This window comes from Microtus ochrogaster, chromosome 22, assembly GCF_000317375.1.
Source record: "Microtus ochrogaster isolate Prairie Vole_2 chromosome 22, MicOch1.0, whole genome shotgun sequence".
NCBI classification, from domain to species: domain Eukaryota; kingdom Metazoa; phylum Chordata; class Mammalia; order Rodentia; family Cricetidae; genus Microtus; species Microtus ochrogaster.
This window is the reverse complement of record NC_022023.1, coordinates 18,344,683-18,363,174: the sequence shown is the minus strand read 5'-3', so window position 1 is coordinate 18,363,174 and position 18,492 is coordinate 18,344,683. Positions and strand designations below refer to the sequence as shown.

The 18,492-nt window shown below is 39.8% G+C and overlaps 1 protein-coding gene across 1 annotated transcript in view; it reads left to right on the top strand.

The window, feature by feature from the left end:
- The window catches only part of Akap13 (A-kinase anchoring protein 13), a 269,674-nt gene that overhangs the window by 134,225 nt on the left and 116,957 nt on the right, over window positions 1-18,492 (top strand). Inside the window, exon 8 of the mRNA XM_026784275.1 lies at window positions 2,665-2,792. Within this exon, the coding sequence (XP_026640076.1) occupies window positions 2,665-2,792 (128 nt within the window). The remainder of the gene's footprint in view (window positions 1-2,664; window positions 2,793-18,492) is intronic.

Sequence of the window (18,492 nt, the reverse complement as noted above, 5' to 3'; positions counted from 1 at the left end):
GGGAATTGAGAGTCCTGCACAGCACAAGGGCTAGGATACAGGATTTCCGCCCAAGCCCAGTCTGCCGTGCTGCTGTCACCAGGCAGACCTTGTGTCTGCTTATCTTGGTGAAGCAGCTGCACTGAGCAGATTGCTCAACACAAGCAGCCTGTTCATCAGTGAGTAGCCATGTCCAGAGAGAGCAGAAAGAAACCACCATTGCTCAGTGGAATGAATTTGCTCACTAGAATGTCTTACGGTGTTTGAGACTGAGGCTGAAACTGGCGTCGGAATGGCTGTCCATCTTGTCTTCTGAAGTTCCTGAAGGTCAGTTGGGTGCAGACATTTCTATACTACCTGCTACCAGCTAGCTGTACCATGCCCCTCAATGTGTTTTTGATAGATTTAAAAAAAAAAAAAAAACTGTTGGCAATGCTTTTAAGTGTAATACTTATTGTGGGGGGGGGGAGAAATGAACAAACAATAATAAAGAAGTTCTCTAGGAAGATGGGGTTTAAACATAATGCCTGTGCCCCGGTAAAGGGCTTTCTGGCTGTTTTAAAGCCCAACCAATGTCCAGCAGTGGTTAAGTGAGGAAGCTGAGGTGGGACTTTTGGTGACTTTTGATTTTTGAATTTAGTGCTATGTTAGGTTGACGTCTATCTCAGCACTGAAATGAGGTCTCTAATTCTTGAGACAAGGCACCATGCAAGTCTATTTTGGGGGCCTTGGCAGGTTGACATTTCAGAAGCATGGGAGTGGCTGTAAGTTGATGCCTTGCTGTTTTCCTTTCTTTGGGTGCTCTGTCCTTGGCCACCCAGGGTGGGATTAGTTCTCCTTCTTGTTCTGTGATCACAGTTTGACCCCAGCAACTGTGAACTGTGAAGTTTGTGTCTGTATCACTGGATCAGAAAAGGTAAAATAAGAAAAAAAAAAAAAAAGTAGCAGAATCTTAGACTTTTGTTTTTAAGTATATACAACTGGAATAAAGATACTAAGAAATAGTGTCTTTAAAATGAATGAGTTCGGGGTTGGTGTATGTAGTGTAGATGGATTACTTGTTTTGTTGCCAAAAGGACTCATGACTGGGTTGGTACTCAGCCTCCAGCTACAAAAAAGTAGCCAGTGGTGAAGAAATTGGTGCTTTCTTCACGAAAAAGCCATGGCTGAGGAAAGTCCCTGGTTACGTTGCGTGTACATGTGAGTGTGATCTCATAGCCAAGGGTACTTTTTGTGAAGATTGCCTTCCATTCATAGATTGTTTTTTAGGTCAGATTTAGTTTAGCTATTTGGGAGTAGCCTATTAAAAGAAGGACTTGTGACCTTTGTCTCACTGAAAGCATTGATTGGTCACTGTTCCCTGAATGTTGGTGGTGCTTGACCAAACCAAGCTAATCTTGTAGTCTCAGTAATCAATGTTTACAGTTGTACTGGTCCATATTTTTGTTGATTACATATAGGAAAGTTGAGGTTATGTTAAAAATCACATTCTTGTTTACAATAAAAGCCATATATATCCCCCTACATACACATAGTTACTCTCTCTCTCTTAGAAATATTTTCTTTGAGGGATTTTTGTAAAGGGATTACTTCTTTTTAAAAAATAAATAAATAAAACTTGAGTGTATGAAAGCTAACAGATTTTTGTTCTCTGGGCAGACAAACTTGGCTACCTATTTTAAATTGCTAGTAAGATTGTATAATTATAAAAGAAAAGACAGTAGAAAGAATTGTGAATGTTCTTTTGTTAGGAATGTGACTTTCCCAATCAAAGATCTTGTAGAGGATTACAGTGCTGTTAGTGTAAATGAGTCCTAACGTGAGTTATTCTTTGATGAGAGAAGCCTCAGTCTTTCAGATGGGGATTGTTTTTATTGCCAGAGAGGTAGCATTGCTAGGTTATTAACAACACATGGAAATGAGGCAGAATTTCCATTTATACTTGGAAAATTAAGGTAAATTTTGACTATTCAATCATTGTTTCCTCTTTAAAGAAGTGTCAGAAGTCTAAATTTTCCTTGAACATCATTATTATCACTTCCTGCTTTTGTTGACCATGTGGCCTGGTAAGAGAGACTGTTACTGTTGGATCTTCTGAGAGCATGGTCAGTATAGGACAGACTATTTCATACTAAAACAATAACATAAAAACCAAGAAGGAAAAGAGTGTCTGATTCTCTATATTTTGCTTTTGGAAGGAATGATATTTTTAAAAACAATTTACCTAAATGTCCAGTCTTATTGATTAAATTGATGGTATAGATAAGGGTCTAAGATTTTATCTCAATTTTAATGGCTTTTCATTTTCTCTGTACAGATATATTTTCCTATAATGGTGTCCAGAATGTACTGACTTATTTCAGATATTAGTCTGCACCCTTATAGTTGATGAATTTACTGTCACATGAGTTCTCATAGATTTTCATGAAAAGTCATTAATGAAATGAACTCTCAGTAGCGGATGAGTTGAAACTCCTTTAGCTCTATACTCATTTAAAGCTGGGAACCATATGATAAGTACTAGCTCTGTGGGGTCATAAATGGCATCAGCTCCTGCCATTTAATAGAAAAACAAACAAAACAGATGGAACCCAGAGTTTGTTGTGTAAATACAAAAACACATAGGAACTTTCTTTTAAAAAAAAATCAAATATACTCTCTCTGAATAACCCGCATTCTCTTCAGAAATGCCAGACACTAAAGCTGAAGATGAAGTGGATTTTCTGAATAAGACCAGAGCTCCTCCTGCGCAGGAGGTTGTAGGGAATGGAACTGCCACACCCACGATGAAGCAAGGCCCTGGAACCCAAGCGGTAAGTGGCATCTGCAGGCCTGTGTGGACAGAGCATTGCTCCTTGGTCTGCTTGGTGATCCGTAGCCTTGGTTTTAGCGATAGGTTGGGAGACATCAGTGGTTTTTACCCCTTCCTTCTTCTGCTTTTGAAAAGAAGGGTTGTTTTTGTTCAACTCGTGTTGGTGTCATCAAAGCTTTGAAATCGCTTCTCCTACATGAATCCTTTGGACATTACAACTAAACATTATTCCTTTGGGCGCAAGACTTTGGAACTAGCCAACACATTTACATTGACACAAGAATTATACCAGAGGGCATCCATGCACCTTACTAAACGTGACTACTTCTATATGTCTTCATTTTGGAGGTTACCATAAAGTGTCTAAACTATGAGGAATATCATTATTAGCAAAGAAGAAAACATTAAGTTCTGTAGCAGCTTTATGAAGATACATACATTAGCAAAACCACCATTCAAATAAAATATGCTTAGTAGCTTTTTATATTTATAGAACTGCATACCTGCTACTACTGCCTGTTTTATTTTTTGAGATTCACTCACGTATGTTTGTTTTGCTTGCATGTATGTATGCGTACCATGTGTGTGCAGTGTCCAGTGAGCCTTCTATCCAGCCTGATTGTTTATGTTCTTGGTGTGACATCATCATCTCAAAAGCCCAATGCCCATTGCAGTCTGCCCTGCCTTTCTTACTTCCACTCACCAGGCAGTCAGGATCCTGTCTTTTTAGACATTTGACTTTTCTTGAACTTCATATAAAGGGAACTATAGAGCATGTGCTCATGGCGTCTGGCTTCAGTGGCTTAGCCTAGTATTTTGACGTTTTATTTGTGTTGCATCATTGATTATTGTCAGATAGTATTTCATTGTAAACATATACCATTGTAGCATGATTATTAAAAACCCAGAGATAGACATTGGGGTTCAACATGAAGGTCAGAAAAGCAAAACAGCCAGCCACTGGCTCTTACCTCTACATCAGGCTGAGATGGTGATCCTGCCTCCAGTAATCCTCAGAGTGAGACGGAGCTGAGACCTGTCTCCTCCCATTTTATATTCCTCTCTAGGGCTGGGATTAAAGGTGTGTGTCACCAGTTCCTAATCTGTAAGGCTGACCAGTGGGGCTGTTTTACTCTGGTCTTCAGGCAAGCTTTACTAAAATACAAATGAAATATCACTACATACTATTGTAAATAAGGTGTATATTTTAGAATGCTTTATTTTTGGAGCTGTTAGAAATCATGGGACTTTTGTGGACACACACAGACACATTACGTAGACAAGTTTTTGTGTCCATAGTAGTGGAATTGTTGGGCCATGTAGTCATTCCAAATTTAATATTCAGAGTTTTAAATTTTTTTATTATTTTAATGATTGGGAAAGGAGTATGTGAGCATGAATGCAGGAACCCCTGGAGACCAGAAGAGTGTGTGGGATCCCTTGGAGCCAGAGTGATCTGGATGCTGTGAGTGGAACTTGGTTCCTTTAGAAAAGCAGCATATGCTCCTAACCACTGAGCTGTCTCTTCAGCTTCTTCAGTAGGTTTTTAAAAACATTTCCTTCTGGTTTAAAGTTAATAGCTTTCAGATCAAGGAAACTTGCAAAGAAGACTTTGTGTTTTCTTCTTTGAATTTTGTGCTGGCTAAAGACAGACTTTTAGAAAGCTGACCAGCAAGTTAATGTGCTCACATACACTGCCAGTCTTCCTTGGCTAGACCTGACAGTGTTTGCCTTTCAAAGGCTAAAATGGCATTTTTCACTAAGATTACCACAGTAGGTAAACAGAACTGTACCATCCCAAACTGCTTGACATTATGAGATGATAACAAAGCCTCATTTTATTGGAGTACGGTGGTAAGATGGTGCTGGCTGTTCCTGCCCACCACTTGCTGCAGATAATATTCATGACTAGTGCCTGGGTGTTTACTTGTATAGCAAGCAGTTTTCAGATAAATGCTGCTTTTGCCTCAGGGAAGAATTGGGAATATAAGATTTGTGGGTGCATGTGTCTTTGATCCAGAAAGTCCCTCAAAAAAAAGGAAGGAGCAAACTCAAGTCCTTAAATTCAGACACTCTAGTTTTGTTCTTTCCTACTTCTTTTCTTCTCGTTTCTTCCTGTAGCTTTAGGCGTTGAAAGAAAGAACACACTGCTGGTTGCTCAGCATACCTCATTTTCCTGAAAAGGAGTAGAGCCTAGAAGAATCATGTGACTGGCATCAGAAGCAGGTGGAGTCTGGAGCTAGTTCTTCTAACTTAGGATGTAGAGAATCTCTTACCTTATACTTTGTGTCCTCATCTACCTGGTACAGAAAACATACTAATAGTTCTGGGGTATTTTTCAGGTGCAAAGGAAGTGTTTGTGTCGGCATCATTATTAAAATACTTAAAGTCTGACCAGCACTCTCCTTTCCCCTTGCTGTTGTGCTGTGAACTGAAAGAGAAACCCATGGACACAGACTTTTAACATTTCCTGTGTCTTCCTCTCTTCCAGTTTAATTCTTCTCTTTTTACCCATTAACTATATTTTCACTGTGTCAGAAGAGAACAGAAGTCTGTAGAAAAGTTTTAGTTTCTGTGGGACATATATATATATACAGTCTTTGCCCTAGCTTGTCCCCTTTGCTAGCACATTGGGAAAGCAACAATAGATGGAATGTTTCTGTACTTCAGTGAACCTTGTTTTAGACACTGAATTTTGAATTCCATATGATGTTCACAGCATTTACTATTTTTGCTTTAATTTTTTTCAGTCGTTAAAAATAATAAATCTACTCTTAGATTTTTTTTTCAGGGAGCATACACAACCAATCGTAGACTACTGGCAAGAAGCGTGTAAACTTCTGGCAAAAAGAGTACTCTGTGCCCGTGAAAGTTGAGCGAGCAAGCTCTTTATTTTTTCCATTCCCTTCTCTCTTCTTGATTTTAATTTTAAAAAACATTAAGTTGGGTATAATGCTCCACATGTGTAATTCCAGTACTTGGGAGGCTGAGGCAGGATAATTGCCATGAATTAAGGTCAGTCTGGGCTATGTATATAAAGACTTGCTCTTTAACACAACAACAACAACAAAAATGTTCTCCTGTATAACCTCTAATTACTACACTGCAAATTGGGTTAGAGAGCTCAATTCTGTCTGAGCTAGATTTTTGGTTTAGCTCTGTATAACTCAATTTTCTCATCTCTGTTCATCATCTTAGCCTTAAAGTTCTAGTGTCTGTATTAAGGAAAGGGTTGACTGAGTTTGTGATTGTAGTTGGGGGTGGAGTGGCATTTGTTTAATGTTATTTAATCCAAACTTTCTGACACATACCCAGGCTTTGTTTTGACCTTGGGAATAGGCCAGTCATTGCTTCATTGAATTATTGCTTCATTGACTCATTCTCTTCCAAACAGAAAACAGAACAAATACATTTGTCTGATGACCTGCAAGACAAGAGTGATAGGGAATTTGTGGCAGTTTACTAATAAATATAAATACAGAGTTTCTGTAAAGAGAAACCTGTGGTTGAATTCCTGTTTTCTTAGTCCAGTGATCTGGCGCTTGATGTGCCAACCAAGCTGTCTGTGTTTCTCACTCCTTAAGACTACTTAGCATGTGCTAGAAGTCCAACTTTGGAGAATGAGTGCTTTAAAATCGTGGTACATACAGGATTCAGGCAATATCAAAGTTGATGTCTCCTTGAAGTCTCAGGAAAAACTTGAATGTTAAATGCCACAAAGTTCTCAAAATCTCTAGCTTGAAATTGTTCGCAGTCCAGCAGACAAAACTGATAATCTGCTCCTAAGGGTCACTCACATATGGCACTTTGTGGCTGTGGCTTGTGAAGTGTTGCCACAGTTTTATTAGTAGTTCGAATTTAGTATTGGACATTGCTTCCTCTTACATAACTTGCCTAATTTCAGGGGTCTCTAGATTGTCTTCTGGTGGCCCTTTCACCCTTGGGGGTTGGGATGGGGGTGCTGAGAAAAGTCTGGCATACAAGTACAACTCCAATTGAACATAACTATTATTACTTTAGATTATTATTACTTTAGGTTCTGATAAGGAGTAGACAAGAATTCAGACTCTGTTTCTATCTACCGAGCTTACCTGATAAAAGCTTCAGGAATAGCATCATACAGTAATTTAAGTTGGGAGTTGTAAAATTTGGTTTATTTCTGAGACCTTAAAAATTTGAAAGAACATCTTATTAAAGTCATTCAGGATAATTAAATGTCTTGTTTCACCATTAGTTAAATTGTCACTTGGGTTGTAACCCAAGCTTGTGCTGTGAAATGTTTCTGTTATGGTCTTTTTTCCTGAAGAGTCACCCTGAGGGTGTATGCACTTGGTCTAGGGTGAGCTTTTTCCTTTAAGTGTCCCTGAACGGTGCTTTATTCCATACTCCAGTTCTAACCCATTGTGTTAACTCTTCATGCTTTCTATTACAGTAGGAGAAATGTCTCTTTCTGTTTGAGGATCCAAGTTGATTGTTTTTTTAATATCTTTCATTTTTTTTTCCTCCATAAAGTGCAGCATGCCAAATGGGAACTGGGATGTTTGTACTTGGAGAAACAGAAGCCAGGGGACTATTTACCTGGAGAGTATGATCCAGTAGAACCAGGGACACATTTCCGATTCAGCTTTCCTTTTGCTGTAATCTAAACGCCCCGTGTCTAACAGTGGTCTTTTATTTGTAAGGTATGGCCCAGTTCATTCAGAAAGAGCTTGCTTCGCTGCAGTATCTGTCCATTGAGGCTCTGTGAAATAATACCTTTCCCAAATGCTCATTGCATAAGCTTATTAACCATGTGGAACAGTTAATCCTGAAAGCCAGTGTATCTTGTCAGGATGCCCATGGGCCTAGCAGCCAAACACTCCAGAGCAAATACATCCAAGGACAACTATAAAATCCCATATGTTGAAGATTAGGTTACTGGGAAAGTATACTTTTGTTTAATGTATTTCCCAAATCAAGAAAGCATTTTCAGTCAGAATTCCTATTTTGTAGTTAGTCATCTAGACTTAAGATTAACTGAATTTCTATTCTTAGTTATTTTTTACAATATTAGCTTTAATATTCAAAGCTATGATCACTGCAGCCTTGGTCTTGGATTGCCTCCTATTAACATCATCTAGAGTTCTCTGTCCTTTTATCATTTTTAATGGGAACACCATGTTTTTGTCTCTCATCCTGAGGGGTAAGCTGTTGTTTCCACATGCCCAGGAGCTGAATTAGAAACATCTCTGCTTCTCTTCACAGCCTTCATGCTCAGTTGCAAGAGGAACTTACCGTAGTTGCAGGACTACGTGGTGACTTAGAATAACACTTTCAAGATGGCTTTCCACCATGCCACTGTACTAAGAGTTTTCAGTTTTTAAAAAGGACCTTTGAAGAACATGGCTACCATCATATTCACATATATGTTTGTGCTCTTTTTGTCCCCTAGTAAAAGTCAAATTGGCCTCTTTCTGAGCTGCCAATAAATTTTCTCTACACACACTTGACATTTAAGAAAACCGATTCCCTCCCCCTTAATTATTCCTTTTGGGTACAATGCAATAGCCAGCATCAGCCACAGGGAAGCTTACCCCTGAGTTTTGGGACAGCTTTCTCTAAGTTCTAAACTGGAGAGTTTCCAGGAAAATTTTTCCGTCACTGTTTCTGCAGATTTTCAGTGTAGTTGTGGAAAAGATAGGCCTCCAGAAGATCTCAGACTGTAAAACCACATTGGCAAAACTCTTGTCTTTGTGTAGGATTATCCGGAGATAGCATGTATAAGGATAGGACTTAATGATCTGGTTATACATTTTCAAATGGTCTTGACTGATTTAGTTCCCAGGTCTTTATTTTTGTATGTATACTGGTCTCGGGTACTCTCTAACATTTGTTCTAGCTCTTAGTTTTGACCACACATAAAAAGCCTGTGTTTGTCTGAAGTGTAGTGATGTTTCCTGGGCAATATACATATAGTGCAAGCGATACTGGAATTCTACTAGAAAGAACATAGAATCGGGAGTCTGTTGGTGGCCTTTGCCTGCCAGCCTGCCTACCTAACATAGCTGACCTGCAAAGATCCTAGAATCGCCTACACTGCAGAAATAAGCCAGTTTGCAAGTAACTGACCTAGTAGGTACCCCAGGTTTAAGAAATTTGAGTAGGAAAGTAAGAAAAGTAGCATTTACCACAGAAGTATGAATAATGCAAGTGTTCAGTAGTGGTGAAGTGCATGGGAATTAGTAGTGTTTCTGCTTCAGTAACTCCATTCATACAGTGAAAACGTACCTTCTCCTTACCTTTTGACTCCATGCACTGATATGGGCGTTCTTCCATTTTAAGAACCCCTAAAGCTCTGTCACTGCCTTTAGATAGAAACAGTGTGGGGACACAGTTTCTAACTGCTTACACCAGTGCACATATTTATTCCCCAAAAATGTTAGCTGGTGGGAGCTGGCAAGAGGATTTGGTGGATACGAACACCTGTAGCCAAACCGGCAGACCTGAATTCCATTCCTGGGAGCCCATGTGGTGAAAGGAAAGAACTGACTCCCCAAAGTTTTCCTTTGACTTTCATGTGGGTGCACATGTACACACACATGACGGGGTGAGTAAATAGATGTAGATATAAAGATAGATTAAATAAAAGAGCATGGAACTAAATAAAATGTTAAGTATTTAAAGTTCTCTGTGTTCCAGATTCGGTAACTATAGGAGTCTAAAAATCTTTAAGAAATAATTGTTCTCATGGCATCTGGATGTAAGGAATTTTAGTGATCATAAGGTTATACCCTTAAAGTCAACAAGGCATGAAGGAATTTTACCCTAGAAACCCCAGAACACCAAGCATTGTCTGCCCAACTAACTAGTGGTCCAACTACTTCCTTTTAGCCTACCTTAGGGTTCACCCCGTCACTGAAATAAGCCAGGTCATCCAGAAAGCTCCCCAGTAAAATTTCTCCAAGAACACTATTTGCCATCGGGGAGATCCATAGATAGGACTATCTCTACTGCTCAGTTACCTTCCTCTACTTCATTGATTCTTTTAGCCCTTGCTCCCACTCCCATGCTTGGGAGGAATTATGGGAAGGACGCAGCTATTCTTAATCCCTTTTATAGCCACTAAACTTTTGCATCTGCTGCACTGTGTATGGCTTTTAATACTTCCTTCTAGCAAATTGCCATTGGAGGCTTGTGGCTGGACCATGTGCTAATCGCACTGTGGAGTGATCTAGATACATTTAAAATTCCATCCATATTATCTTCCCAGAGTACAGCATCATTCTTTTTACATATGCCTGTTATAGTTGCATCCTTGAAATCTAACAAAAATAGCTATCTACCTTGAAGTTACCATTGGTTCCAAGTGAGCAGCCTGCATGAGTCACATAGCGATCTGATTTGCTTACTGATGTTTTTAACAGTGTGAAAAGAGAAACAGTCTCGTGCTTTCCATTTCCGTCACTCGGGATATCTCCTGGTAGACCTGGACAAAGCAGAAGTGTAGGGTCTCTTTTCTAATACCCGTTTTCTTGTGCTGTTATGAAAACGGTAACTTCTGGGAAATGTGCTTTGGCCAGTTTTGCTTCTTTTTATGTGTTTGTAAGGATATGTGCATACATATATTGAGGGTAGACGTCGACCTCAGATGTCATTCCTCAGACATCGACTGCTTTTTTTCTTTTTTCTTTTCTTGAGACAGAGGAGACCCTCAGTGACTTGGAACTTATCAAATAGGCAAGACTGGCTGACTAGCAAACTGTAGGGATCTGTCTTTCTCCACTTCTCCATTGCTGACACAGAAGTATATGCACAGCTGGATTTTTGATGTTGTTTTGTTTTGTTTTTAATTAAAATACGAGCTCCCCAACACACACACACACACACACACACACACACACACACACATACACACACACACACACTTCAAACAAACATGGGTTCTGGAGAATCATATTCACATCTTGATGTAAAACACTTTACCTAACGATTTATCTCTTCTGGCCCAGCTATTTTGACATCATTAACTTATTTATTAACCATCCCTCCTTCTCTTGTATTTTTTTTCTCCTGAACTATCTATAGACTAGTATCTTTTTAAGCAGAAGGCCTTATAGATGAGAGGGTTGGGCTTTGGTCTCTCCTGGCTGATGAGACAGGTCGTTGGATGACTCCTGACCTTTGGAGATTGGGTCAGAGCCTGGGCCATTCTGGAGACCAGGAGTGTTTGATGAGAGGCCCAGAATCAATGCAGTGTGCAGTCTTCACTTGAAGGTAGAAATATATTTACTCTAAAGATCTTAGGGATATTTTCTTCTTATTCTACCCTTGCAAGGCTGGAGCTTATGGAAAGCCCTAGAACATTATATTGGCAGTTGGGAAGAGAGAAACTATATATATATATGTACATATACATACATGTCTATTATGAGTCCTTCACTTTAGACACCTACAATGAAATTAAGACAATAAATTGTTGCTTTTTTTGTGTGTGGTTTTTCAAGACAGGGTTTCTCTGTGGTTTTGGAGCCTGTCCTGGAACTAGCTCTTGTAGACCAGGCTGGTCTCGAACTCACTGAGATCCGCCTGCCTCTGCCTCCTGAGTGCTGGGATTAAAGGCGTGCGCCACCACCACCCGGCTTTAAGACAATAAATTGTAATGTTGGAGTATGTCTTTTCTTTTAAGGGATAGTGCTGTTGCGTAGTTACCATATATATATATATTTACCTTTTACAAATCTCTACTGTTTTGTGTGCTGAACATTGTAATAGAAACAAGATTCTATGAAAATGGCTAAAGTAAGATTTGGACTGTCCCTCAGGAAGGTTTGTTGGGAGAAACTGGTGAATGAGGTACTTACATAGGGCCTGGGTGGACCTGAATTATCTTTTGTTTAGGTCTTGCTTTACCATGTTCCTCCTATGTCTTGAATTACACTGTCAGACATTAAGTGGAGCTCTGTAGAAATAGTTCAATCAGGATTTCCCCCATTGACAACATTGCTTTTCTTAAAATAGGAGTCAGTATTTTCTTTGCAATTCTAGAACATTATGTGTATGTCATGTATTTCTTTTGTGTTTTTGTTTTGCCATGGAGCAGTTCCTGTCCATAATGCCTATCTGCACAACACAATAGACTTTGTTCCTTCTTAGGGGTCATTAGATTTCCCTAATAGAATGATGGAAATGGGTATTGGAGCTCTGGCCATCCTCTCATTAGTGCTGAACCCTGGTGCTGTGTCTGCTTCACATCAAACCCAGTGAATTGATTTTCTTCTGAGACTGCTTTCTTAGAGTCAAGAAGGGAATGAAATATTTACTTGGCCCTTTTACAATTGCTGCTACAGCTGAACCCATTAAAAGAAATACCCTACAGAAAGAGAATGCATGTATATTCTAATTAAGGCTGTGATCTATAGATTTTTGTCTTTGGCTCACCCTTACCCCTCTCCCACAACCTTTTAGGCTTCTGTGAAATCACCAGAGATGCTTGCCATTGGTGAGGTGTGGTGGGACACATTTTTAATCCCAGTAGTCAAAGGGCAGAGGCAGGTGTGGGTGTGTCTGTGACTGTGAAGCCAATGTGGTCTACTTAGTGAAACCCAGTCAGCCAGGACTACAGAGACCATTTCAAAAAAATAAAACAAAGCAAAAAAGAGCCAAACAAACAAAACTGTTACTAATACAGAGAGGATGGCTGTCAGCTGCTGCTTTGGTCTCATACTGGAAGATACTGGTAGTTTTAGCTGACTTTAGGGCAGGTGGTTGGAATGGGTGAAGTGGGTAAACCCATACCTTAACATACCCAACTTTTTTATATTGCTTTTGGGAATCTATATTTTTATATGCCTGTTTCTTGCCATGACACTGAGAAGGAGCCAAAGGTTAAATAAATAAATAAATAAATGCTTTTCTTTTAATGACCAAGACCCCAAGTCAGTCTTGTTGGTGTGTGTGTTTGCGCACACATGCGTGTATGTGTTGGGGGGGGGGGGGCGTGCTAAGATAGGGTCTCACATAGCCTAGCTGGGGCTGGCCTGAAACTTGATCTGTAGCTGAGAATGCTAATGAGCTTTGGATTCTCCTGCCTGTACTGGAACTGCGGGTCTGCATTGCTGAGCTCAGCTGAGCTAGTCTTGCTGTTCCTTTAGCTTTGAACTCTTCCCTACTGGTTATTTGATACCACTCTGCAGAAACTGACTGATGTGAAAAGCTGTCTGGATTTTTCCTTTAAGTTCTTCTAGATTGGTTTGTAGAATCCTACGGGAATAGAAAGGAAAGGGGAGCAAAAAGCAGAAGGGGAAAACGGAGAAATTAGTGTGAGGATGGGAAAGAGAAAGATAACTGAATTTTCGTTACTGAACGGCATGTACCACACAGCCATAATGAAGTTAACTGCAAAAACTCTGAAGTTCAAAATGGCCGTCAGCAAATACCTTCAAAGCTAGTCTGCTGTAAAATACAGTGGGTAAAATTCAGCAGCTGTTGCTAAATGGGAGAGCTGTGGGTCATCTTTACTGTAATAAAACTGTAAATGCTGATTTACATTTTCACAAAATAGATGTTCAATTTGGCTTTTTATTTAAAATAAGCATTTTTGTTGATTCTTTGAGAGTTGTTGTACAGTATATTTTGATCATATTCACCTTTAACTCCTCCCCTAAATTCCTTCCAATTTTCTTAATAAATAATAACTTTTGACAGACACATGCCATTAATTTTTAATTTAGCAAAATAATCATTTGCTAGGGGTGTGTGTATATATATTCATATATATATTTCCATCCCCTGTACATACTGTTTTGGTAACCATAGCAGAGAGTAAGAACTCAGTTTTGTCCGACAGAGAAAACTTTATGAAACATATGCTGTAATTTTACCTTCCAGTCTTTAGCATTGTGACTTGTACCTCTTCATGTTACCTTCGCCAGGATTAAATATTAAGACCATCTTATTAAATGAGACAGTTTCTACTCTAGAAAATGTGACAAGTGCCTCATGGGGAGGCAGAAAAAAGATGGTAATTTTGGTCTTATAGATGACAAATTGAAAGGATGGCAGAAACCTTACATATGACCTGATCCATTCTCTATTAGGAGTTCAGAGGTTCAGAGAGCTCTCTTGGTAGCACTGCTAGCCTGAAACTTGGGTTCTTTCTCCTTTCTCAACTTCTCAAGTGGCATAGGTTATCTGCATATATGACTCAGTTTGTCATTGGAGTAAAGAAGATATTCAGAACAGGCGGAGAGTTTATTATTCTGTTTGCTGATTGATTTCTTTTAGGATAATTTATCAGTAAGGCCTAAGTACTAATGCCATTTATTTATAGTAGCCAAGTAGATACCCTTTTCCTTAGTACCTCTCTCCCTGTCAGAACCCATGAGATAAATGTTTGTTGGGTTTTTTTTGTTTGTTTGTTTGTTTGTTTTTTAATAAATGGCTTCTGTAGTTGCAGAGATGGCTCCATGAGCAAAGGCACTTGTTGTGCCAACCTGGAAGCCTGGTTTTGATTCCTAGAACTCACATGAAGATGAAAAGAAAGAACTAGCCGGGCGATGGTGGCGCACGCCTTTAATCCCAGCACTCGGGAGGCAGAGGCAGGCGGATCTCTGTGAGTTCGAGACCAGCCTGGTCTACAGAGCGAGTTCCAGGACAGGCTCCAAAGCCACAGAGAAACCCTGTCTCGGAAAAAAAAAAAGAAAGAAAGAAAGAAAAAAAGAAAAGAAAGAACTACACAAAGTTAAATGCACAAACTGTGGCATGCACACCCACCACATGCATGCACACATATGCATATATAAATAGCAATACATTTTTTAAAAAAGGCTTTTGAACCTAGTCTACATAAATGGTTTAATCTCTTCCTAAGAATAGGGCTCCTACCTGAAAGATCCTCTTCAGGCCAACAGAGGTATCACACACACACACACACACACACACACACACACACACAGTTTTTCTTCCTACAGTTACAATTATACTTCAGTAAACTTAGTCTGAAAATTTTAAATCATAAATTCAAGAAATCAACACCTTGTAAGTTTTAAATTTGTGTACCATTCAGAGGAGTTTAGTAAATTTTCATGCCACCTTGCTTCTTCTCATCCAAAATGTAAATTATCCTTTGTCTTAAATGTCCATGCTATAGGCTACCCACCCATGATTCACCTCGTAGCCAGCTATCTGTTTTATATGGGATCCAGTGCCTGTGTTTGAGCAACTAGTAATTTACTTGTAATGGCCCCAAATTGTGACAACAAGACAGATAGGAAAATACATAATACGTGTGTGTGTGTGTGTGTGTGTGTGTGTAGCACTTGGGGACTGCCTGTGGTTTCAACCATTCAGTGAAGATATTGTCTCATACCCCTCATGGATAAAAGGGAGCCTCCTTATTTATTTATCTATGCAGGAAACATTGTTGAATGCTAAAAAATTTAAGTAAATGGAGTAAGTGATATATTATTTCATGAGACTTGCAAAATGGACTCGTGCAACTTTAAAGATAGATGGCTAGGTACTTGGATGGTGAGTTTTAATTGTTAACTTGACAAAACAGTCACTTGAGAAGAGAGTTTGTCTCATGAGGGATGATCTGTCTTGGGCTGGCCTGTGCACACATCTGTGGTGGGTGGTCTTAATAATTAAGTTAACTGATGTAGGGAAGAACCAGTCCACTGTGGGCAGCAGCATTCCCTATGCATGGGGCCCTGAACTGTATGCGAGTGGAGAAGTGAAAGTGAGCACAAGAATGTAAGCAAGTAGGCATGTATGTATTTGTTTTTCTCTGTTCTTGACTATTGACTAGTAATAAGACTAGCTGATGTTTGTCTCTTGACTTCTCCGTAATAATAGACTGTGGCCTGGAATTGTAAGCTGTAATAATCTCCTGAATTGCTTTTTGTCAGGATATTTTATCACAGCAACAGAAACAAAGCTAGGACGTGTGCCGTACAATTTAGAGGATGTACCAGGCATGGTTTTTTCACCTTAGGTGTTTGATGAATGCATTATGGATGTGATAGACTTTGAAGGAGATTTCAATGTGTCACTTTTACATACATGGGGAAATATAGCCATATTACAGATTACAGGCATGTGGGTGGCATCCAGATGTAAAATCTAGTATGAGAGCAGGTTGACTTGTATTTGGAAGTAGAGGTGAAGGGAAAGGCCAGAAAGATAATTACAGAGATATGCTTCTCTCCCAGACTCAGCCTCTTTGGAGCCAAATGTCCTTTACCCCAGTGGGTCACACTGCTGTTTAGTCTTTGGGATAGGGGTTGTTGCAGGGACATTTTAAGTTCAGTCCAAATTAGGCACTTGGAGATTGGCCAGGAAAAAGACTATAAATATCTATCATTTCTTCTTTCCCTTTGCCTTGGATTAAAAGGCTTTTCTCTTAAAGCTTAACTCTTTCATCAGTGCTTTCAGTTGTGTCCTAGCTTCTTGAAAAAAAAAAAAATGTGTCTTACTAAGCAGATGGCCTGCTCACCACTTATCTTCTCCAGAGCTGTCAGGGGTGACTCTGTTGTTTGTTTGTTTGGGTTTTTTTTTTTTTCCTGAGACAAGGTGTTACTATTAGCTGTCCTGAAGTTCACCACAAAGACCAGGATGGCCTGGAACTCACAGAGATCCATCCACCTGCACCTGCTACTCCAAGTGCTGGGATTAAAGTTCTGCACTAACCCTCCCTGCAGAAACATCCCTGCTGCTCTCTTGTGCTATGGTGTAAGACCTATCCAGGGGAGGTGGTCTGGTTTCAACAAAGATGAAGTTAGTCAGCTCTCTAAAGGAATAGAACAGTAGAATGGACACAAACACACACGTGGAATTTATTAGAGTGAGTTACAGGCTGTGGTCTGAGCAGTCCAGCTATGGTTGTCTCTTGATGGAAAGGCCAAGGATCCGGCAGTTGTTCAGTCCTCAAGACTGATTTCTCAGCATTCCCAGTCTGGTTCTGATCCCAGAGAAGTCCTAGAGTTGTCCATCTACAGGCTACATTGGAATTCCTAAAGAACTAGGTTCTAACACCAGTGAAGGAATGCCTCCACAGTGGGACATGCAAAAAGTAAAAGCTTCCTTCTTCCATGTCCTTTTGTGGGGGCTGTCACCAGAAGGTATGACCCAGATTTAGGGTTGATCTGACTTCAGATGATCTGGTTTAGAGTGGTCTTCCACCTCAAATTATCCAACCACGAAAAATATCTTTTCTTAGTTTTAATTAAAGATATGGTTAAGTAGAAAGCCAACATTTAGCCATTACAGAGGTTTTGTTCTCTCAATTCTAACTTTTTAGAATTTATCATTAGTTGATTTTAGCACATATACCTCCTCATAGGCTTATTGTTGTATGTGTATATAAATGCAAAACTATATAAGTATAGCCTGCTAAGTCAGCTTAGTGTTCCTTGTATGTGTGTGATTTCAGGACTAATCCCCTGGTATCTGATAACTATTTGGGGTCTCTCTCTAAGCAGTTGTTAATTACCTATAGCTCTTCATCTAAGGTTGGAGGCCTGTGAAGTTTCTTCCATCCATCCTAGCATGTCAGTGGGTGTTTTCATTGTATTGTTTAGGCGACGTGTTGTTGATATTTTATGGGTTCAGCCTTCCTGTCATAAGACACACTCTCTCAGTAGACTTTCTGGTCCTCAGTGTTCCCTGAGTCTTGGGTGTGCAGTTAGTTGTCTTATAGATGTTTCATTTGGAGTTGGGCACCCCACAGCCAGTTGTTTTCTGTATTTTTACCAATTGTAGCTTTTTATAATGGTCTCCATCTGCTGCCAAAAAAAAAAAAAAAGTTCTTTAATGCCCAGTGAGAGCTGCACCTATCCGAGGGCATAAAAATAAGTGTTTAGAATGTAATTGAGACTGTGTTGACTTAAGAAAGTGACAATAGGAGGTTCTCTTCTCAGATCTGTGACCTCACTAGCCCTGGTTAAGTTGGCCAGGTTTATAATACCAGGAATGCTTTCCTTCTTGTTGAGCTGCCTTTAAGCCCAGTTAGACAGCTGTCACAAGATATCAGTGCCTTCCGGGTCATGGTTGTGGATCATAAGCGTCACAGCTGGTCAAGACTATTGGTTGCTTTCCTCCTTGACACCTTTGATAGTATCTCCCAGGACTATGAATGCTAGTCCATGGAGAGTAAGTTTTCAGGTCATTTCCAGTGGAGAATCAAGGTTTTTTGTTTGTGGGTGGGGGGGGTTGCATGAATGCCAACATGAACCTGACAGTAAAGTCATACAGTGGGTTTTGTGTCATTGTTCCCATGGAGGACTTTGCTTTTTGCTTTGTGCTTTGGCCCTTGATAGAAAGAGCAAGCTGTCCTTCTGCACTTTGGAAAGCATGACTGTACTGTGGCGTATTTGTCTGGAGTGAGGAAAGTCTTCCATGGGAAGCTGAGTCATTTCTTGGCTTCTCTCATGGAATGACTGTACCAGAGTTATTCTTTCTTGCTGTGAGAAGAAAAATTATAAGAATAAGTCATTTCCTAAAGAAATACATACTTATTTTATGTGGGATTCAGTTTTTCCTTAAACTTAGGGTTATTTAGAAGTCTTTATTTGGGGGGAGGGGTTGTCTATCCAGGACATATCATCTTAAATTTAAACTTTTCATTTGTTTATGCTAGCCCTGATGCGCTCGCGCTCGCTCGCTCGCTCGCTCTCTCTCTCTCTCTCTCTCTCTCTCTGTGTGTGTGTGTGTGTGTGTGTGTG